Below are 19,529 nucleotides of genomic sequence, written 5' to 3'. Positions count from 1 at the left end.
TTTCTATAATGTTGTTGAGATATTTATATTCCTCTACAATCTCTCATTTTTTTTGCTTGACACTTACTAGTTGCTTAACCTAAGCAAATCACATAACTGTATACTTTTGTTTTCTCATCTGCAAAATCAGGGTGATTCTTACCTTTGCTTGGAGATTGGATTTTTGGGTGGGTCAAATAATATAACTATGAGAAAGCACATTGATAATGGAAAAATGCTTTTCAAACGTGAACTATTATTTTGAAAACCTACATTTGTACATTTCCTGTTTTGATTCCCCCTGTATGTGTATATTCTGTAGGACTTTCTTGTGTGCACATATTTGATTCTTCAGTATCTTTTATCCATATTTGTTTCTCTTTCCTGACTGTAGGATCTTCATTCTCAGTGTCTTTTTAAGTTGGGCACAATATAAAATTTAATATTTGAAAGCAACATTAATATTTATAGACTGAAAGGCATTATGTTGTTGGTTGTTAATTAAAAAGCAGATCATTGGAAATGCACATGGTTCCTTTTAAGGCAAATTAAAAAAACCAACTGCTTAAAGTTCCTTTTTATTTAGGTGACCCTTACATCTCTTTTACCCACTTACTTTTGTGGGGTCGGTCAGTTGTCCTCAGGAGAAACAGATATTTCTATACAGATGTAAGACAATTTGAAGGGTATCTATTAAGTTACAGTATTACAAGAACTAAAAATACTAATTTTCAATTTCTAACTGGATTTAGGCAAATAGCTATTTTTCCTGTATCTAAAATATTTATTTCGGAACACTTGAAAAGTATTGGATCCAAAATGATTGGGTCATTTTTACTTTACTGTGATAGGTCAGTGTTCTCATCTCCTTGTGGATTTTGAGAGAGATCGTTTCCGTGTTAAATATAGTGAGTCATGAGGTCATAAACAGAGTCCTGTATAATATGAGGTTCTGGCAGTGGAGAGGACGGAAGAGGCTCCAGGGCTTTGTTGACTGGTCCCATGTGTCGCTCTGACTCCATGGTTCTTTTTCCAGAGAACAAGGCTCTTGAACTTATCTGGAACATAGAGGGTCAAATATAGAAATAGACGGTGCTGTTCGAAGATTTTCTGGTAGAAATTCTTAGTGGGCTTTCTAAAAAGGGACAGAATTTTCTCAAAATTATTGACAAGCTACTCGAGAGGCTGAAGCAGGAGAATTGCTTGAACCTGGGAGACAGAGATTGCAGTGAGTCAAGATTGCGCCACTGCACTCCAGCCTGGGAGACAGAGTGGGACTCCATCTCAAAAAAAAAAAAAAAAAAAAAAAAAAAATTAAGAAGTTTGGGTGATGATTTGAATATTTTTAAAGATCATGCAGTAGACTGCACTCAAACCATAAGTTCGTATTTCATTCTGCTAGGTTGGATGTGGGGAGCACTGTGTAATTCTGTGTCCGAAATAGTTCCTGGTTTTGCTTTGATTCAGACTTCATCTTCTTTATTTGAAATTTGGTCATGCAACTCAAATTAGTTAGCTAAAATAACCTTTGGTCAATTAAATTTCTCACTTAGGATATTTGAACTCAAAAAGCTTAAATGAGCAGTTCTTGGTGACTGGGTTCTACTGTGTGTTATTAATAATAAATGAGAAGTAATACTTATTTAAGGTCTTGTATATATTAGGCACTGTTCCATATTAACTCATCTTAGCCTTACAACACCCTTGAGAGAGATACTATTATTTGCCCTATTTTATAGATGAGGGCACTGGAACAGAGAGGTTAAGCAACTTGCTGAAGGTCACACAGCTCTGTGATGACGAAACCGGGATGCAAACCCAGTTTGGCCCCAGGTCTTGTGTTGTTAATGGCTATGTTAAAACTACCTTGTGTCCAGATTGTTAACGTCTGGTGTTAAATACCAGGCTTCATAAAAAGAAGGAATTAATTTATTAGTGGTGCTGTTGGCCGTTTATATATACAGCCATAAACCACTTAAATTTTTTCCTAATGCTTCATGTTTCTGTGTGTCTCTTTTTATGATTTAAAGTAAGAGCAAACAAACACCTTAAGTTTCTTGATCAAGGCTAAATATTTTTTGATGCATCTCCTATATAAGTGTGAAATTTTTCTTGAGGATAAGCTGAAAATTATTTTTCAATCATTAGCTGTCTAAACTCGGAAGCATGATTTAGCCTTGTCTGAATGCACCAGGCTGAGTGTAGAGATGTAAATGTGTAAATAACTAAATAAACAGAAACAGATAATCACTTTTTATTCCAGCTGAATATGTTAGAGCTGTTGATTTTGTTTAATATTCTTGGTTTCTTTCTAAATGGACTGTTTTACATAATATCGGTCAGCATAAAGAAAAAGCATGTTGGAGTTCTGTATGTTTTTCACTTGTATTGAATAGCAGTTTTTGCTATGTGTGGCCTTTTAGAGTTGAGCAAGTAAATAATTGTATGCTTGTTGTTGAGCGTGGTGGTACTGGAATGTCACAGCCACTGGGGAGGGGCAGGGGAACGTCACACTGCAGGGACAGTCTAGCAGCCTTTCTCTTTCTGAGCTGCCTCCTCTCTCTTGTGACTGTGGGTGACAACCTCAAAAAGCCTCATCATCACTGGCTGCTTTTTTCTCTGCTTCTCATTGAAAACTCTTGTTTCTGGAGATGAATGCTAATTAGCTTCAGGGCAGTGCGGTCATGTGTCATGCATTCCAAGCCTCCTGGCAGCTGTGATTTTGTTTTCCATTTAGCAAGTGTATTAGAATAATTTTCAGGACATTTCCATTAGGAATGACTTTTTCTTTCTCAACCATATTGTTTTTGTCTCAGAAATGTCTGCTTTTATAACAAAGTATGAGTGGAAAAATGTGAAACTATCAACTGTTAAAAAACACACACACACACACACACAACTTTTCTTAGTTGCCTGCTCTTGACTCAGTGTGGAATGCCTTGAAAGTTGTCGGAGCCGGGCAGGTTTAATATTCCTGAGCAGTGCAGGATGCTGGCCAATCAGCTGATCTCAGGCTGCAGGGCAGAGACGCTTACATCCCGGGGAGGCATTTTGTGCTTTGTTTTCTTGCCAGTTTCAGCTCTCCCTTTCTGGAACTTTTGTTGTTTAGCCAGGTGAAATCAAAGCCTGAGTTCTGGTCCACAGTTTAGCCTTTGACAGCTTCCCAGAGGGCACTGGTGGGAAGCGAGTGCAGCTCCGGGGTTGCACCGTCGCTGTCCTTGCTGCGTTGAGACGTGGCCGTAGATTTTCATGGGAAAACCAGCATGGGACGTCCATATGAGAGGATGCTCTCTTCAGAGCTAGGAGGCGTTTGGTGCTCTGGGAATATTTTAAGAAACTTCTGTCTCCGTGCTGAACACGTCAGGTGGTGGAATTAATTACCATGAGAATACATTCCTGATGATGTCTGCACTGTGGAAAATAAAGCGCAAGCCCAGGATTGAAAACAATGACAAGTCCGGTGACTCTATATATCGAACACTTCATCTGGTGAGCGCCTTTGCTGTTTGAATCCTATCTTGCTAGGTTTGATTATGTTATGACTTTCTAGCTCAGTTGTTTTTCAATCCAAATGACAGTGATTATACCTTTCCCATTTCCCCATATTCTGTCCTTTTACCCTCTGGATCCCCTTGTTCATAAAGTCTGTGTTGTGGCTTTTGGTGGGGGAGGTGGGGAGGTTCGGAGTTGGTATGGAGTTGAATTTGCCTAGCATCTTTACATTTTTCTACTCTTTTATACTTAAATGGCAGAAAGATGTAATCTGCATTTTTTTAATTTAATTAATGGTCAGTTGCATTTTTTGCCTTTGTTTTGGTTATTGAGATTTTGATTGTGTTTTGTGTTATGTGCATGGTGAGACTCTCCCATCCCCCCTCAGAAGGGGCTGTCCGAGTGATCGGCAGGGAGGTCTGGAAATAGGATGTTCAACTTGTTTCCTTTTATAAGGCTTGAGGTGTTTTTGACTTTATTTCTGCTTCCTTGAGAAGGAGATAGATACAGAAGGGTTGGCTCAGGGGACGTGTTACTGGTTTGACAGCAACTGACCTATTTGAACAGGTCTATTCCTACAGTAAATATTAACTCTCCAATGAGGAAGTGTAGTGGGGTAATGGCAAGAAATAATTTAGCAAAATCAGATTCAACCTTTTAATAGTTTATTATTAATAGCTCAGTCTGTCGACTATTAGATGTTGTGTCATTTAATCAAACTTAAACTTCTACAGCGCATACACCTGATTTGCTCAAATAAGCCGTCTTCCTTCTTGGATATTTCTTCTTTGAAGTTTGTTCAAGAGGAAACTGAAAAGGTGATCGAGAACTGTAGGGATTACCATTGTACATAATGTCTCTGAAATTATGGAGCGCATTGTCCCCAAAAAAAGCTTAAGTAAAGGCTATAAGATTTTAGGCCACTCTGGCCCCTTTTAAATCTGTGGGATGTGTTAAATCGGTCAGACTCAAAGAACAGTTTTAGAACTGTGAACTCATCTAGAGTTAGAAATTGCCTTTGGTGGTTGCATAACAGGAAGAGCTTAAACAGCTGGGTGGCTTGAGTTGATAGCGTGTACTTAAAAGTCTACCCCCCTCTTTTTGTACTTTCTTTTCATCTTCCACAGGAGGAAAGCAGCATTATAAACATTGAGCATCACACTGGTCTCACTAAAGTGGCCCATTTCCTGTTGCCATTGTCTTCTCCTTGTCTGTATGTTGGTTGGATAATTCTTAGTCCTGACAGTGGAAAAGCTCTGCTACCCTTTAACAGTTTTAAACTCTCAAAATGCCTGTAAGTGCTTTTTTAGTTTCCAGGGTGACTGATTACAGTCCTCAAATAGGGGAGAGGTTTGTACTTTCCCCACTGGAGAAACCTGGTCTGCCTTCCCCTTGCTGGAGTCCTAAGCTGCTTGTCCCACATCCAGGATACTTGGCTTTTGGGAGCATGTTGAGAACCTCCCATTGAGGCGACCTTTCTTGGCACTTGTGGCTACAGCGCTTGGTGTGGGAATGACTAGGATGCCATCTCTAACACTCAATGGTGGAGCGGGGCAAAGCCTTCCACCCAACTCCTCCTACGTTCTACATCATGGCTAAGCTGCATGGAGAAGGGCCTGATGGATTTTGATGTAAAGAAGTTTGGCCACAGTAAAGAGGGAGGGGGATTTAAAAGCTGACCCCACAGTATGGAAAAATCTCTAGCTTAGAGGTATTCTAAAGAAAACCTGCATTTCATAATTCCTTCCAAAAAAAATTTTGGGAGGTATTATTTTAATAAAACAGAATTTTCAAACTTGATGACATCCTTTTAAGTTGTTTCCAAGCCAATTTTAAGAGCCTTGTATGTAACACCCCTTAACAACATGTATGTGCATTATAACTTGTAATTGTGCATATGGTACCTTTTTATTCTTTATTCAAATAACATAACGTGCATTTGACAGTAAAGAGATTACATCCATTTGGACTCAGTTCCTTGTGCTACACCTGAGGATTGGTGCCTTGATTCATTGAATAGGGTTGCCAGTGGGGAAACTGCTTTGCCCCTTGCTCAACTTGAGAGACCACTCAGCTAAGTCTATCCTAGGCTTAGGTCGTACCTAATAAGGAAGGGATACTTAAGGCTGTGAAATGTCCAAAGAGGACCCAAGGGAATTTTAGCTGTCCCCTGAGATGCTAAAGGTGTTTCCTAATATAAGCCAGAACTTATCTCTGGCTGTCTGAGGGTGAGGTTGGGGTAGGAGACAGCTGGATTTAGAGCACTGAAGCCCTAGCCTGCATCCTACTAACCCGAGCTCACCCCACAGGCCTGCTTCAAACTAAGGATGCCAAACCTCAGACGTGGTAAACTTACATAGACCAAGTCAGAAACCCTGTTCACACTCTTAAAAATGGAATTCTCAAAGTATTTATGGTAGAACAGATGGAACGAAAACCCAGAGGTAGTGAGGTGTGAATTGGAAGCACAAAGGAATGTGTTAGGTTCCTTTGTCTTTTGGAATTTCCTGCCTTTGATATGTGTCAGATCCCCACGTTTGCCTTTCATGAATCACCGATTTTACACGGACAGTTTGCCTAAATGATAAAAGGTGTGCTCTGCCTCTGTGGCAGGTCTTCAGATAACGTTTTGTTCAACATTGTTTCATCATAACGTTTATGTGAAAAAAATTGATTTCTAGCCAGGACCACTGTCGGCGTGGAATTCGCATGTTCAATCCAGGTCTTCGTGGGTTTTCTCTGGGTACTTGGGTTTGCTCTCACATCCCAAAAACGTGCACGTGGGATGAATTGGCATGTCTCAGTGGTCCCTGAGTGAGTATGTACGTGGGTGCACCCTGTGAGGGAATGGCATTCTATTCAGGGTTGGTTTCTGCCTTGCACCCTGAGCTGTCAAGATAGGCTCCAGTCACCCATGATCCTGAGCTGGAATAAGTGGGTTGGAAAATGAGTGAATAAATGAATACAAATCATTATAAAATAAAAATTTGTAAAGTATACAATCATACAAATGCATAGCAGGAAACTATGCAGTACAAAAGTATTCAGAGATCCTGCCAAAGTTGTTCTTGCTAGTTTTTGAACTGCATGATGCTAGGAGGTGCCCTTTACAATTTTGCTTTGCAAACATTTATTGCTTGACTTAACACACTACCGCTATGACCACCATCACTCACCAGTTCACCAAAAGCTGGGTAAATAGTTCTCTTAACTTGTTTTTATTTATCTTACTTAAATGTATATCTGGCTTACATTTATTTCAGTGTTTAATATTAGAAGTCTTTTGGTCTTTATTTAGAAGTGTGGTGATTTTTTCCGTGACCAGAAATGTGCTATGGGAACTTAACTTGTTTGTATCAATTAGCCTACAATAAAAATGGTTTCTTTATGCCATTTAGCTTAAAGTCAGTTTCCAAGAACCTATAAACCACGTTAAGTGAGGACTCACTGTAATAGACTGCAGTGAAGAATATATTTGCTATGAGCAGTAGCTTTCCTATTAATTCTGTGAAAAACAGACAGCTGTGGTTAGCGTTGGACGCTTTAGAAAAGGATGGTATAAAGAGAGGTGCCAATTATACATTTGTTGTGTTAGGTGCCTTTGCCAGATACCAAATCAAAGCAACCAAGGAGAGTTTGGGATAAGATAGGGGCAGGGCACAGTTAGTTGTCAGCTGTTATCACTGTCTGTCCATGGATTTTCATTTTGGCAAGGGTTTGCTTTCTTTCTCATTATGACTGTGTTATAACGAGTTTTCTATTACAGTTATCACTGGATCATCTAAAAGACACATGAAGATTTTTGCTAAAATGGATGTATTTGTTCCTTTGTAATTTTTAAGACAAAGCCCTACTTCACTGTATATTTAATGATAATTTTGAGTTAGTGAAATTCTAGCATAACTAAATAAAATTGTTTAGTTTATTTCTACTGAAACAAGCTTTGATCAAAAACACATAGTTTTTCTTTTTTAACAGCCATGTTGAGATGTAATTTACATACCATACAGCTCAGCCCATTTTGGTCAATTTTTCCAGTCAGTCACCTAAGGAAAAATCGTGGGGTTATTCAGTGTCAGAAACATGCATTTCCACAGAAAACATTGAGTAGTGCCACTGACAGGTGACTGACACCTTCTGGCACATAAGACCAGGGTTAGTGCTAGCAACGAATAAGCTGTGGTAATTGTAAGAGAATTAGAATAATAATTATGTGGATGTGGGTCCTGGCTCTCCTCTGTCCTGTCATGCCACTGCAGCTAATGCATCCTTTTTAGGTTCTGATTTTCCCTGTTGTTGCCTCATCTTTATTCTGGACTTCCTTTTGGATATGCTAATGAGGGAAAGGCTCTTCAATGTTGGCTGCCTTCCTCTGTGTTTAAAACTCCTCCATGGCATATACTTGATTTTAGCTTTTCTGCCCTACACAAAACACCAGCCTTGACTTTTAGCTCTGTGCAACAACTATTGTTTTTGGGAGGATATTCTCATGTTCTTGCTAGGTAGGTGGGTGATAGAAGAAGTTATTCTCTATTTGCACCAGTATTTACTGGAAATGCTTCGTGCCTAGAGTTGAATTAGACAATAGAAGCAGAGAGAGAAGTGTGAGAAGGGCAGCCACTAGCTTCAAGAAAATTTCCGGGGTCGGGCGCGGTGGCTCACACCTGTAATCCCAGCACTTTGGGAGGCCGAGGTGGGTGGATCACAAGGTCAGATTGAGACCATCCTGGCCAACATATTGAAACTCCGTCTCTCCTAAAAATACAAAAAATTAGCCGGGCGTGGTGGCAGGCGCCTGTAGTCCCAGGTATTCGGGAGGCTGAGGCAGGAGAATGGCGTGAACCCGGAAGGTGGAGCTTGCAGTGAGCCGAGATCATGCCACTGCACTCCAGTCTGGGTGACAGAGCGAGACTCCATCTCAAAAAAAAAAGTAAGAAAATTTCCATCAAACATTCATTGAATGGTGCTTTGGAACAAGTATTAGTGAATTAAATTTTGTGCTACTACATAGCCTCTAGAGCAATTACATGGAGAGCTTTAAAACATATTGATATCTGCATATCCCACCCCAAAGATTCTGATGAAATTGATCTCTGGTGTGCACGGGCATCGGGATGTTGAAAAGCTCCCCAGGTGATTCTCATAAGCAGCCAAGTTGGAGAACTACTGGTCTCATGGGTTTTTACAGCAGCCCATGCTTTGGAGAACTGTTTGTGTAATTGGAAGAGTTGGAATTTTAGAATCCTGGAATCCTACGTTTCAAATGATGACAAAACGTGTGCAACCTTTATGGTCTACACCTGATTCATCCCCGGTAGATGTGGAGACTGGGATCTCCCATTGAGGCCTGCTTTAGGGCCAATTCTGTTATTCTTAAAGGGGAGTGGTATCTTTTTGCCTTTGGAGAAGCTGGAGAGGGAGAAACTTTTTTTTTTAAGTATGAGTATCTTTCTTAATCTAGAAAGTTGACTCAGTGTCCATTTTTAACAGGAAGAACCTTAGCTTGTAAAATCATCTTTGCAACATTGCAAAGTAGATAGTGTACTGAACTGGGAGTCTGATAATTAATGAGGCTTGTACCTTGGGTGAAATGCAGCTAACTTTTATGTCTCCTGATTTATCAACTTCTTGCTTGGGGAGTGGTTAAGATCCATAGGCTTTGGAACCAGATTGCCTGGTTCAAATCCCAGCTCTGCCACTTACGTACTGCGTCATCTTGGATGAGTTACTTAACCCCTCTGGGCTTCCGTTGTCCTTACTGTGTGGGCAGATGAAATGCCTCAGACCGGCACTAGGTGTGTGGTAAGCGATTAGTGTATGTTAGCAATTGTTATCCTGGTTGTTTTGAGCATTCAAGAAGCTCTCCTAAATGTGGAGCAATTTGTGGAAACACAAGACAACATTCATATGTGACAGTTCATTAACCAGGAAGAACACCTCTAGGCGGTCCAGGCGTCAGGTGCGTCTAATGAGGGATAACGACCTCTGTCTTCCCTTCCCCCCTGTGCTCCGAAGAGTACAGAACAGGTGGCCGCGTTTTGCCGCAGTTTGCATGAGATGAACCCCTCTGACCAGAGCCCATCTCCTCAGGACTCCACGGGGCCTCAACTGGCGACCATGAGACAACTCTCGGATGCAGATAAGCTGCGCAAGGTGATCTGCGAGCTCCTGGAGACGGAGCGCACCTACGTGAAGGTATGTTTCTTTTTTCTCCCCGTGCCCTCCCTGTGTCTCGTAAAGGAGTGAAGTTGGTGTGTCTCTGCTGGTTTTCATTAACAGCTGAGTCAAACTGTGGTCATGAAGAGTGTCTTGGTTTCTCCTGGAATTTTGCCTTTACTCTGAATGTTAAAAGCTTGTTTTGAGTTTTTTTTTTTTTCTTTTTTTTTTTTAAAGATAGTCTCACTCTGTTGGCCAGGCTGGAGTACAATGGTGTGATCATAGCTCACTGCAGCCTTGACTTCCTGGGCTCAAGTAATCCTCCCTCCTCAGCCTCCTGAGTAGCTGGGACCACAGGTGCACGCCACCATGCCCAGCCCCGTTTTCTGTTTTTTTTTGTAGAGAGGGGGTTTCACCATGTTGCCCATGCTGGTTTCGAACTCATGGGCTCAAGCGATCCTCCCACCTTGGCATCCCAAAGTACTGGGATTATAGGCGTGAGAGCTACCATGCCCAGCCTTCTTGTGATTTTTAAGGAAGCCTAGCGATTTTCACAGCAATTCATTTATATATATATAAAAATATATATATGTGTGTTGTTGACCTAATAAGAAAGCTAAATTCAATTTTTTTAAAAGTTGAGGGTATGATCTTCATAATCCAATTAGAGTCTAGTCAGAAGAGTGTCACGTCTGTTGTCTTTGTGTTATCACTTGTTCTGACACCTGGTCACATTCCCCATGCGAAGGCAGGGTGATCTGTTTTAAGTATCTATATTTTAGTCTTTTAAATCAGGGGTTAGCAAACGACGGCCCTCGGGTCAAATCCAGCCCGCTGCCTGTTTTCACAAAGTTTGATGAGAACACAGCCACAGTCATTCCTGGACGTATTGTCTATGCCTGCTTGGGTGCTACAGTTGAAGAAGTTGCAATGGAGACCGTATTTTAGTCCTCGAAGCCTAAAATATTGACAGAAAAGTTTGGCTTACTCCTGCATGAAATGGACCTTAATGACCTAAAGTCTCTAATGTTAGCCTTCGGGACAGGATCTGTTTGTTCTCTTCTAGATCCTTTTATAGACGTTAACGTATGCTTTATACTTTAAGTTCTAGGGTATATAAAAAAATATAAATAAATAAAAAATAAAAAAAAAACACATAAGCTAATGAGTTCTCTTTTCAATTCTTAGGATTTAAACTGTCTCATGGAGAGATACCTAAAGCCTCTTCAAAAAGAAACTTTTCTCACCCAGGATGAGGTATGCTGGAAACGGTTTCAACTTTGTGACCATCATACCGTGGTTTGACTCGTTGGTAAAAAGGAAAAATGGGGACATGCGTAACACTGAAAACATTTTAAATTTATTTAATTGTAACTAGCTGAAATTATTGCCTGCTAAGCTTTGGTGTGCTCATGAAGAGTAAAAAACTGCCCCGCTCTCTGGTAGTGGGATTATTCTCTTAATTGATAAGAATTGATAGAAAAACCTTGTAATCAGATATAAATAACGTTTAGGAAGACTAATGAGATATGAGGTGCATTAAATTCTGTTTTATTTCTAGCTTGACGTGCTTTTTGGAAATTTAACGGAAATGGTAGAGTTTCAAGTAGAATTCCTTAAAACTCTAGAAGATGGAGTGAGACTGGTACCTGATTTGGAAAAGCTTGAGAAGGTTGACCAATTTAAGGTAAATAGTGCAAAGCTGCTCCCAGCGTCAGGGCTATAGTGTGGCTCAAGTTGAATCCTCTGATCATGTTGATGTCTTCATTGGAGGGCCACAGTGGGGTCCGTTCCGTAAGGGTGTCTGAGAGGGGAACGGAGTATGTCTTGCTGGTCTGGCTAAGGGAAGACCAGTGCCATCAATTTGCATTAAACTGGTGCAGCTGCTGGCTTTTATGTGCGAAGAAGTACCAACCTTGACCTTTTTTTTGGTTTATGTGGGGGCCTTTAATGCTTTAGCTATCAGTGAATTAGAATAGGCACTCCTGGCTGGGCATGATGGCTCACGCCTGTAATCCCAGCACTTTGGGAGGCCAAAGCGGGCGGATCACCCGAGGTCAGGAGTTCGAGACCAGCCTGGCCAACATGTCAAAATCCCATCTCTACTAAAAGTATAAAAATTAGCTGGGCATGGTGGCAGGCACCTGTAATCCCAGCTACTCAGGAGGCTGAGGCAGGAGAATCGCTTGAACCTGAGATGCAGAGATTGCAGTGAGCCGAGATTGCGGCACCGCTCTCCAGTCTGGGGGACAAGAACGAGACTCCGTCTTAAAAAAAAAAGAAAAAAAATAGGCACTTCTGGTTACCCAGTAAACAAATTAATTTATCCTGTTCTGGGAAACTTTGCTTAATGGAAATGCTTATCATTATCCAGGGGAAAGACAATCTTCCAGCACATGGTGTCCTTGCAGCCTAATGAGGATTTATGACTACTGCCTTAGCAAGGATGCTTATTTCCTCTCCCCTGCTCGGCTTTCTTTTATTGCAGATTTCCTGTGTTGCACCTCCAATTAACAAAGCACATTGCTTCATGTGTTGGCTTACATGTTACTCTCATGTGTTTAACAAACACATTAATTGGGGTATAATTGTGCAGTAGAATATGCCGCATATACTTAGTGTGGAATTTGATGAATTCACACACAAACACCCCTATGAACCCATTGTCACAATCAGGACAATGCACATAATCATTTCTCCTGAAAGTCTTGTCCTGCCCTTTTGTGGTTTTTCTCTCCTGCCTCTTACTGCTCTCCCACTCTACCCCTGCTCCATGCTCTGCTCCCTGTTGTTATAAATATGTTTGCATTCTGGAATTTTATATTGGTGGAATCCCATACCAAGCACCCGTTTTTCTGGGGCTGCTTCCACTCAGCGTAGTTGTACTGAGATCCGTGCACATTGCTGTGTGTATCAAGAGCTCATCCCTTTTCATTGCTGCATTGTCTTCCATTGAATGGAGAGACTACACTTTGTTATCCATTCACCTTTCTTGGGCATTTGGGTTGTTTCCAGTTTTTGGTAATTACAAATAAAGCTGCTGTGAACATTTGCGTACAAGTTTTAGTATGGATATATGCTCTCATTTCTCTTAAGTAAATAATTTGCTCATTTATTTTACTGGGTTGTTTACTAATATTGAGTTTTGAGAGTTCTTTGTATATCCTTTATAAGTCCTTTATCAGATACATGATTTGTAAATATTTTTTTCTGTATTTGAGGCCTGTCTTTTCATTTTCTTGACAGTGCCCTTCACAAAGCAGAAGTTTTTAATTTTGATGAAGTACAGTTTTTCAAATTTTCCCTTTTTGAATCACACTTTTTGGTGTCTTATCTATGAAATCTTTGCCTAAAGATTTTTTCCTGTGTTTTCTCTTAGAAGTTTTGTAGTTTTCTCTTAGAAGTTTTATAGTTTTACATTTAGACTTCTGATCTATTTGAACTTAAATTTGTTATGGCTTAATGTAGGAATCAAAGTTAATTTGTGTGTGTATGAATATCCAATTTTTCTAATCCTGTTTGTTGCAATGACTGTCATTTGATCCTTTTTCCACTCAATTTCTTTTGCATTTGTGTTAAGAATGAGCTGTTCATATGTGTATAGGCCCCCATACACTTTGCCTGCCTTCTAACACTTGCAGGAATCTAGCTGTGTAATGTTAGGGTACAAGTTTTGGAGCTGGGGTAAAGACTGCCTCACCTCGATATTCTACCTCAATATATGTTTTTTTGTGTGTGTGTTATCTCTTTGCGTTGCCTCTCTGCAACAGGAGCTACTAAGAATTACATGCAAACACACATAAGTATGTGAATATATATGTATATATTATAGGTGTTCATTTTTGTTTGGGTATAATTTCAGATTTACAGAAAAGTTACAAGAATAGTGCAAAGAATTCCTGAATACCCTTCATCTAGATTCCCCAAATGGTAACATTGGGCTACATTTGCTTTATTCTTTCTTTCCCTCCCTGTCTCCTATGTGTATATGTATCCACATGTGCATATGTGTACATTATGCATTTATGGTGTGTCTATGTGTACATATAAAATATTTTCTTCCCAAACCATTTAAGAGAAAGTTGTAGGCACAATAATATATCTTTCACCCTAAATACTCCGTATAGTTCATTTTTGTGTTCAAAAATTGCTTGTTGGTGGTTATGCTCTTCATTTGAAATAAGTTAGGTTCATTGTAGTGATACCTGTTTTCTAAATTAGTAAATTAATAATTTGCACAGTAGAACACATAATGTGGCCTGGTTAGTTAGATAAACAAAAAAGCTGCTTAATAAAAATGGATGTATTCTGGAGGCCAGGGTTGGTTAAAATATGGTTATAGACATACTTTAAAATACTACGTTTTAACCCAAAGTAGCTAACATTCATTATATTAATTTACAAGTCTTTTGCTGTGGGGCTGGTTCTTTGAGTTTGGGTCCAGTTAATCACTAAAAAGATTCACAAAAAGGAGACTTTGGGTACCAGAACTTTGATATGGACTTGAGTGTACTGACAGCAGTGTTATTCTAGGGAGAGGCTGGTACATTGCTTCTTTTGACAGGTGGAGCATCTCAAATCTGAAAATCTGAAATCCGAACTGCTCTAAAATTGGAAACTTTTTGAGTGCCAACATGATGCTCTAAGAAAATGGCCATTGGAGCATTCTTGATTTTCGATTTTTGATGCTCAACCAGTAAATATAATGCAGATATTCCCAAATATGAAAAAATATGAAATCTGAAATACTTCTGGTCCCAAGCATTTTGGATCAAGGATACCAAACCAGTACTTCCATACTCAACCGTCACTCTTCTCAGTTCCATGTAAGTGGGACCCTCTCATATACCTTCACTTCGCTGTTTATGGCACAATCTGATTGTCTCCATTTCATCTGTAAGGCGAGATGGCTCATGAACACTAGTGTGCCTGCCTGCAGGATTCTCTCCAGGCTCTCTGAGTTGGTTTCCAGACAGTTTTGCTCCCAAACCTGTTGCTGTTGATTTCCACAATTGCTGCTCTTTTTAAAATCCTCATTGTATATTTGACCAAAAAAAAAGAAAAAACTTGTTAAAATCTTCAAACTGTGTTGCATGGAGCACTAGTCTCAAGGTAGTATCAGAAGGAAATAATTAGTTCTGATGTCAAATAAGTTTTGATAAAATTTTCATTTGGAAATTTGCAATGTACATCAGCCTATGAGAAGCGTTCTGAAATCCTACAGAACAGAAACATTGGGGAAGTGGAGTCTTTGTGTATAAACCCTCATGTTTGTGTGCACTGTGTTCCCTGAGAATCAACTTTTAAGGCAGGAGGAATAAGTGAAAAATACCTTAGTGTTTCATCTGTGGTTACAGTAGGGTAAATAAACACTTAGTAAATATTAAGTTAAATAAATGAATGGTTTTAGGATGGCTAAAGGGAGGGGTTACATTTAGCACATTTTCTTCCACAACTTTTTTTGCTTAATTCTTGAGTATGACTCTGTATTAGTTCATTTTCACATTGCTATGAAGAAATACCTGAGACTGGGTAATTTGTAAAGAAAAAGAGGTTTAATGGATTCACAGTCCCTCATGGCTGGGGAGGCCTCAGGAGGAGCAAAGTCACATCTTACATGGCAGCAGGCAAGAGAGCGTGTGCAGGGGAACCACCCTTTATAAAAACCATCAGATCTCATGAGACTTATTCGCTATCATGAGAACAGCACAGGAAAAACCTGCCTCCGTTATTCAGTTACCTCTCACAACATATGGGGATTATGGGAGCTACAATTCAAGGTGAGATTTGAGTGAGGACACAGCCAAACCATATCAGGCTCCAAGGATAACTCCCTCACAGAGTCCGACGGCAGTACCCAGGGTACTCCTGCTGACACCCTCCAAGCCAGGGTGGAGATTTGTGGAGGGCTTGGAAAGTAAAGGAGGAAAAGGAGAACATGTAAGAAGAGAAGTGAGGCATCTGATTACCAATTATGTATGGTTTAAAATAAAATAAACCTTTTTTTTTTTGGTCATGGACAGACTCAGAATCCTCTGCATTGTTCATTAGATAAATTGCACTGTGGGGAACCTAGTTTGTTACTCAAATTCAAAACCTTATTTCTTTGCTTGAAACCTGCCTTTTAATTCTAAGCCTCAATAAGCTAAATAAGGCCCTTCTCTAAACAAGACTCTTTCAGTGTGAAACTCACAGAAGATGTTTTTCTGAGGCCATATATATATATTTTATATATATTTATATATAAAATATTTATATATATTTTATATATATTTTTATATAAAATATATTATATATATTTTATATATATTTTTATATATAATATATATATAATATATATAAATATATATCATATATATAAATATATATTATATATTATATATTTTATATAATATATAATATATATTTTATATTTTATATATTATATATTTATATATAATATAATATATTTTATATTTTATATATTATATATTTTATATATAATATATAATATATATTATATATTATATATAATATATAATATAATATATTTTATATATAATATATATTTATATTTTATATATTATATATTTTATATATAATATATAATATATATTTTATATAATATATTATATATTTTATATATAATATATAATATATATTTTATATAATATATAATATATATTATATATAATATAACATGTATAGTTTATATAAAATATATATTATATAATTTTATATATAAAATTATATAATTATATATTACATAAAATTATATAAAATATATATAATTATATAAAATATATACATATAAAATATATATTATATAAAATATATATAATTATATAAAATATATAAATACATATATATTATATAAAATATATAAATACATATAAAATATATATTATATATTATATATTATATATATTTTATGTTATATATTTATATATATCTATATATTATATATTTATATATAATATGTCTCTATAGATATAATATGTGGGATACAAAGTATCTTCTCAGGCATAGTAAAATCTTAATGAGAAGACCTCTACCCAGTTGTGATCCTACTGGGACAGGGCAGAGAGGCTGGGGAGATGGTACCTGCTTTCCATAGTTGAGCATGTTTCTTCCTTTAATATTGCTTATGTTCTTAGCTGCTAGAGGAGAGGGTGGTTTTGGAAGGCATGAAGATAGTGATCAGAGGAACATGTTTTCTGCTTCGGGGGTGGGAGGTATGAGCATTTCCTGCCTTTATTTAGTTTGCCAACAGGAGCTAATGGGAGAATTGAGATTTCTGACTTTTCCAAAATATATACTTTCTCATCAACATTCAAACAGCCCAGATAGGTTATTAAAAGACACAGACCTGGAAAACCAGGGACATCTCCCCTATAAATACTAAGAAGACAAAAAGTCCAACACCTTTTACACAAACTTGTACAAGCACATACTTTGTAATGGGCAATTTTAGAGCATTTGATAGCAAAGAAAGGCTCTGACAGGCATGGAAGATGTTGATTTGTGGGGTGGGCCAGGCAGATGTGAGCTCCCTGCCATAACCTGCTGATATTCCCAGTGGAGGAAGGAAACAACCAACTGTGCCTTTTCTCGTCAAATGCAGAAAGTGCTGTTCTCTCTGGGGGGATCGTTCCTGTATTATGCTGACCGCTTCAAGCTCTACAGTGCCTTCTGCGCCAGCCACACAAAAGTTCCCAAGGTCCTGGTGAAAGGTAAGGCCTTTGAGGATATGGAGATGGGAGTGTGTTGCTTGTCAGTTGTGTGGCTGACAGTGGTTGGGGGCTTTTGGGCAGAAATCTAAGAGTCATTGGTTGCCAGATAGATGTTCCAGCAAGTCACTGATATGGGTGCTGAGCAATGCGATGCATTCATTTTTTTTCTTTTTTTTTTTTTTGAGACAGAATCTTACTCTGTTGCCCAGGCTGGAGTGCAGTGACACGATCTCGGCTCACTGCAACCTCTGCCTCCCAGGTTCAAGTGATTCTCCTGCCTCAGCCTCCTGAGTAGCTGGGATTACAGGTGTGCACCACCATGCCTGGCTAATTTTTGTATTTTTAGCAGAGATGGGGTTTCACCACGTTGGCCAGGCTGGTCTCGAACTCCTGACCTCAGGTGATCCTGCCTCGACCTCCCAAAGTGCTGGGATTACAGGCGTGAGCCACTGCTCCCTGCTTTTTTTTTTTTGAGACAGAGCCTTGCTCTGTCACTCGGGCTGGAACTTCCACCTCCCAGGTCAAGCGATTCTCCTGCCTCAGCCTCCCGAGTAGCTGGGACTACAGGCCCCTGCCACCACACCTGGCTAATTTTTGTATTTTTTAGTAGAGATGGGGTTTCACCGTGTTGGCCAGGCTGGTCTTGAATTCCTGACCTCAAGTGATCTGCCCACCTCGGCCTCCTGCAGGGCTGGGATTACAGGCATGAGCCACCACACCTGGCCAATATCTTAAATTAATGGTTTTGTCAATTTTCTTGTAATGAAAATTTTACCTTGCTATTTGGGGCCAGAATTGACGGGTCATTTTGCAGTTATGTAAAAACGGTAGGGGGTTTAGAAATTCCCTGCTTTATTTCTGTTTTTCTTTAATTTCGATTATAACCTACCACACTTCATAACTAAGTCCTCACTTCACATTGTTGATAGGTTCTTGGAAACTGTGACTTTTAAGTGACACGATGTACAGCAGGTTCCCAACTAATGTCATTTTGTTCAACATCATTTCGTTATAATGTTGATGAGGAAAAAAACTGGTTTCATTATGTCATTTTGCATAAAGTTGCAGTTTCCAAGAACTTACTGACTACATTAAGTGAGGACTTACCATATACCTTTTTGTGAGATTTTATCTTTCCTTCACCTACTTTTGTTCCTAGGAGTGTGATAACAGCTCCCAAAAGCACTTCTAAAGTTGTCTCAGTTATCCTTGAAAATTGCTGCATTTGTAGTTATTTTCGTGCAGGACAAAGTAGAATTTTTATATTGGCAAGCTGCTTTTCCTTAAGTGTTCTGAGAAGACGGTGGAACATTCTGAGAGTCTCCAGAAAGTGGTTATGTCTCCATAGTTCAGCATATGGTGGTTTTTGATGGTAAAAGGATTAAGGAAACATTTTCTTGGCAAACAGTAGCACGAACAGAAAGTTTGATTTCAAAGAACCTCTGGAAATCAGCTTGCTGTTCCTTAACAGTTCACTGTAGCTGCCAAGTAAACAGCTGCTGATCAGGTCCCCGGATATGTAAATAATGTTCTTGTGTTGTGTTTATGTTTGCTGTCAAAGAGAACTAGTTGGACTTAATTTAAAACCTATTACAGGAAGTATTAGCACAATACAGATCTCTGGGTAACAAAAAGCCTGCCCCAGATAAAAACAGTCTTAACAGTAGTGGTGGTCTGTGCAACAGAGTTCTGGTGGAACCTCAAATGAAAAGGGGACCTGGGATTCTCCTTGTCATGCTGCCTGACCTTTCCCATGTGCTGTGTTGGGCATATGGCTCTACGTGTGCAGTGTGTTTTCTTTTAAAACCTTTATTGAATGCTAATTCTTATGAGATTGTTAAAGTAACAATTTTAAAGTGCTTTGCTCCACAGTGAAATTATATACCCATCTTGGCCCTTGAGCAATTTGTGTTATTTTTAATCACTCAATTAGATTAAATTCTGCCCCCATGGATTTTTTCTTAATTCAATAAGAAAAATATTATATTATCTTTCAAAACTATCCCTTAAAACGGTGGGTATGACCTATATTTTTCTTTTCTTTTTTTTTTTTTTCTGAGATAAGAGTCTCACTGTCACCCAGGCTGGAGCACAGTGGTGTGATCTCGGCTCACTGCAACCTCCGCCTCCCAGGTTCAAGTGATTATCCTGCCTCAGCCTTCTGAGTAGCTGGGATTACAGGTGCATGCC

At 38.9% G+C, this 19,529-nt stretch overlaps 1 protein-coding gene across 15 annotated transcripts in view; it reads left to right on the top strand.

The window, feature by feature from the left end:
* TIAM1 (TIAM Rac1 associated GEF 1) overlaps positions 1-19,529 on the top strand; it is a 441,301-nt gene that overhangs the window by 395,620 nt on the left and 26,152 nt on the right. For 14 of the 15 annotated variants that reach the window (XM_054542445.2, XM_054542444.2, XM_024239448.3 and 11 more), the window contains 4 exons: positions 9,487-9,666; positions 10,816-10,884; positions 11,189-11,314; positions 17,231-17,339. In XM_054542445.2, the coding sequence (XP_054398420.1) occupies positions 9,487-9,666; positions 10,816-10,884; positions 11,189-11,314; positions 17,231-17,339 (484 nt within the window). Of the gene's footprint in view, positions 1-1,489; positions 3,469-9,486; positions 9,667-10,815; positions 10,885-11,188; positions 11,315-17,230; positions 17,340-19,529 lie in introns of those variants that run through there. The other variant, XM_024239450.3, reaches the window with a different exon arrangement.

Source organism: Pongo abelii, chromosome 22 (genome assembly GCF_028885655.2).
Source record: "Pongo abelii isolate AG06213 chromosome 22, NHGRI_mPonAbe1-v2.0_pri, whole genome shotgun sequence".
Lineage (NCBI taxonomy): Eukaryota > Metazoa > Chordata > Mammalia > Primates > Hominidae > Pongo > Pongo abelii.
This window is presented reverse-complemented; position numbering and strand designations above follow the sequence as displayed.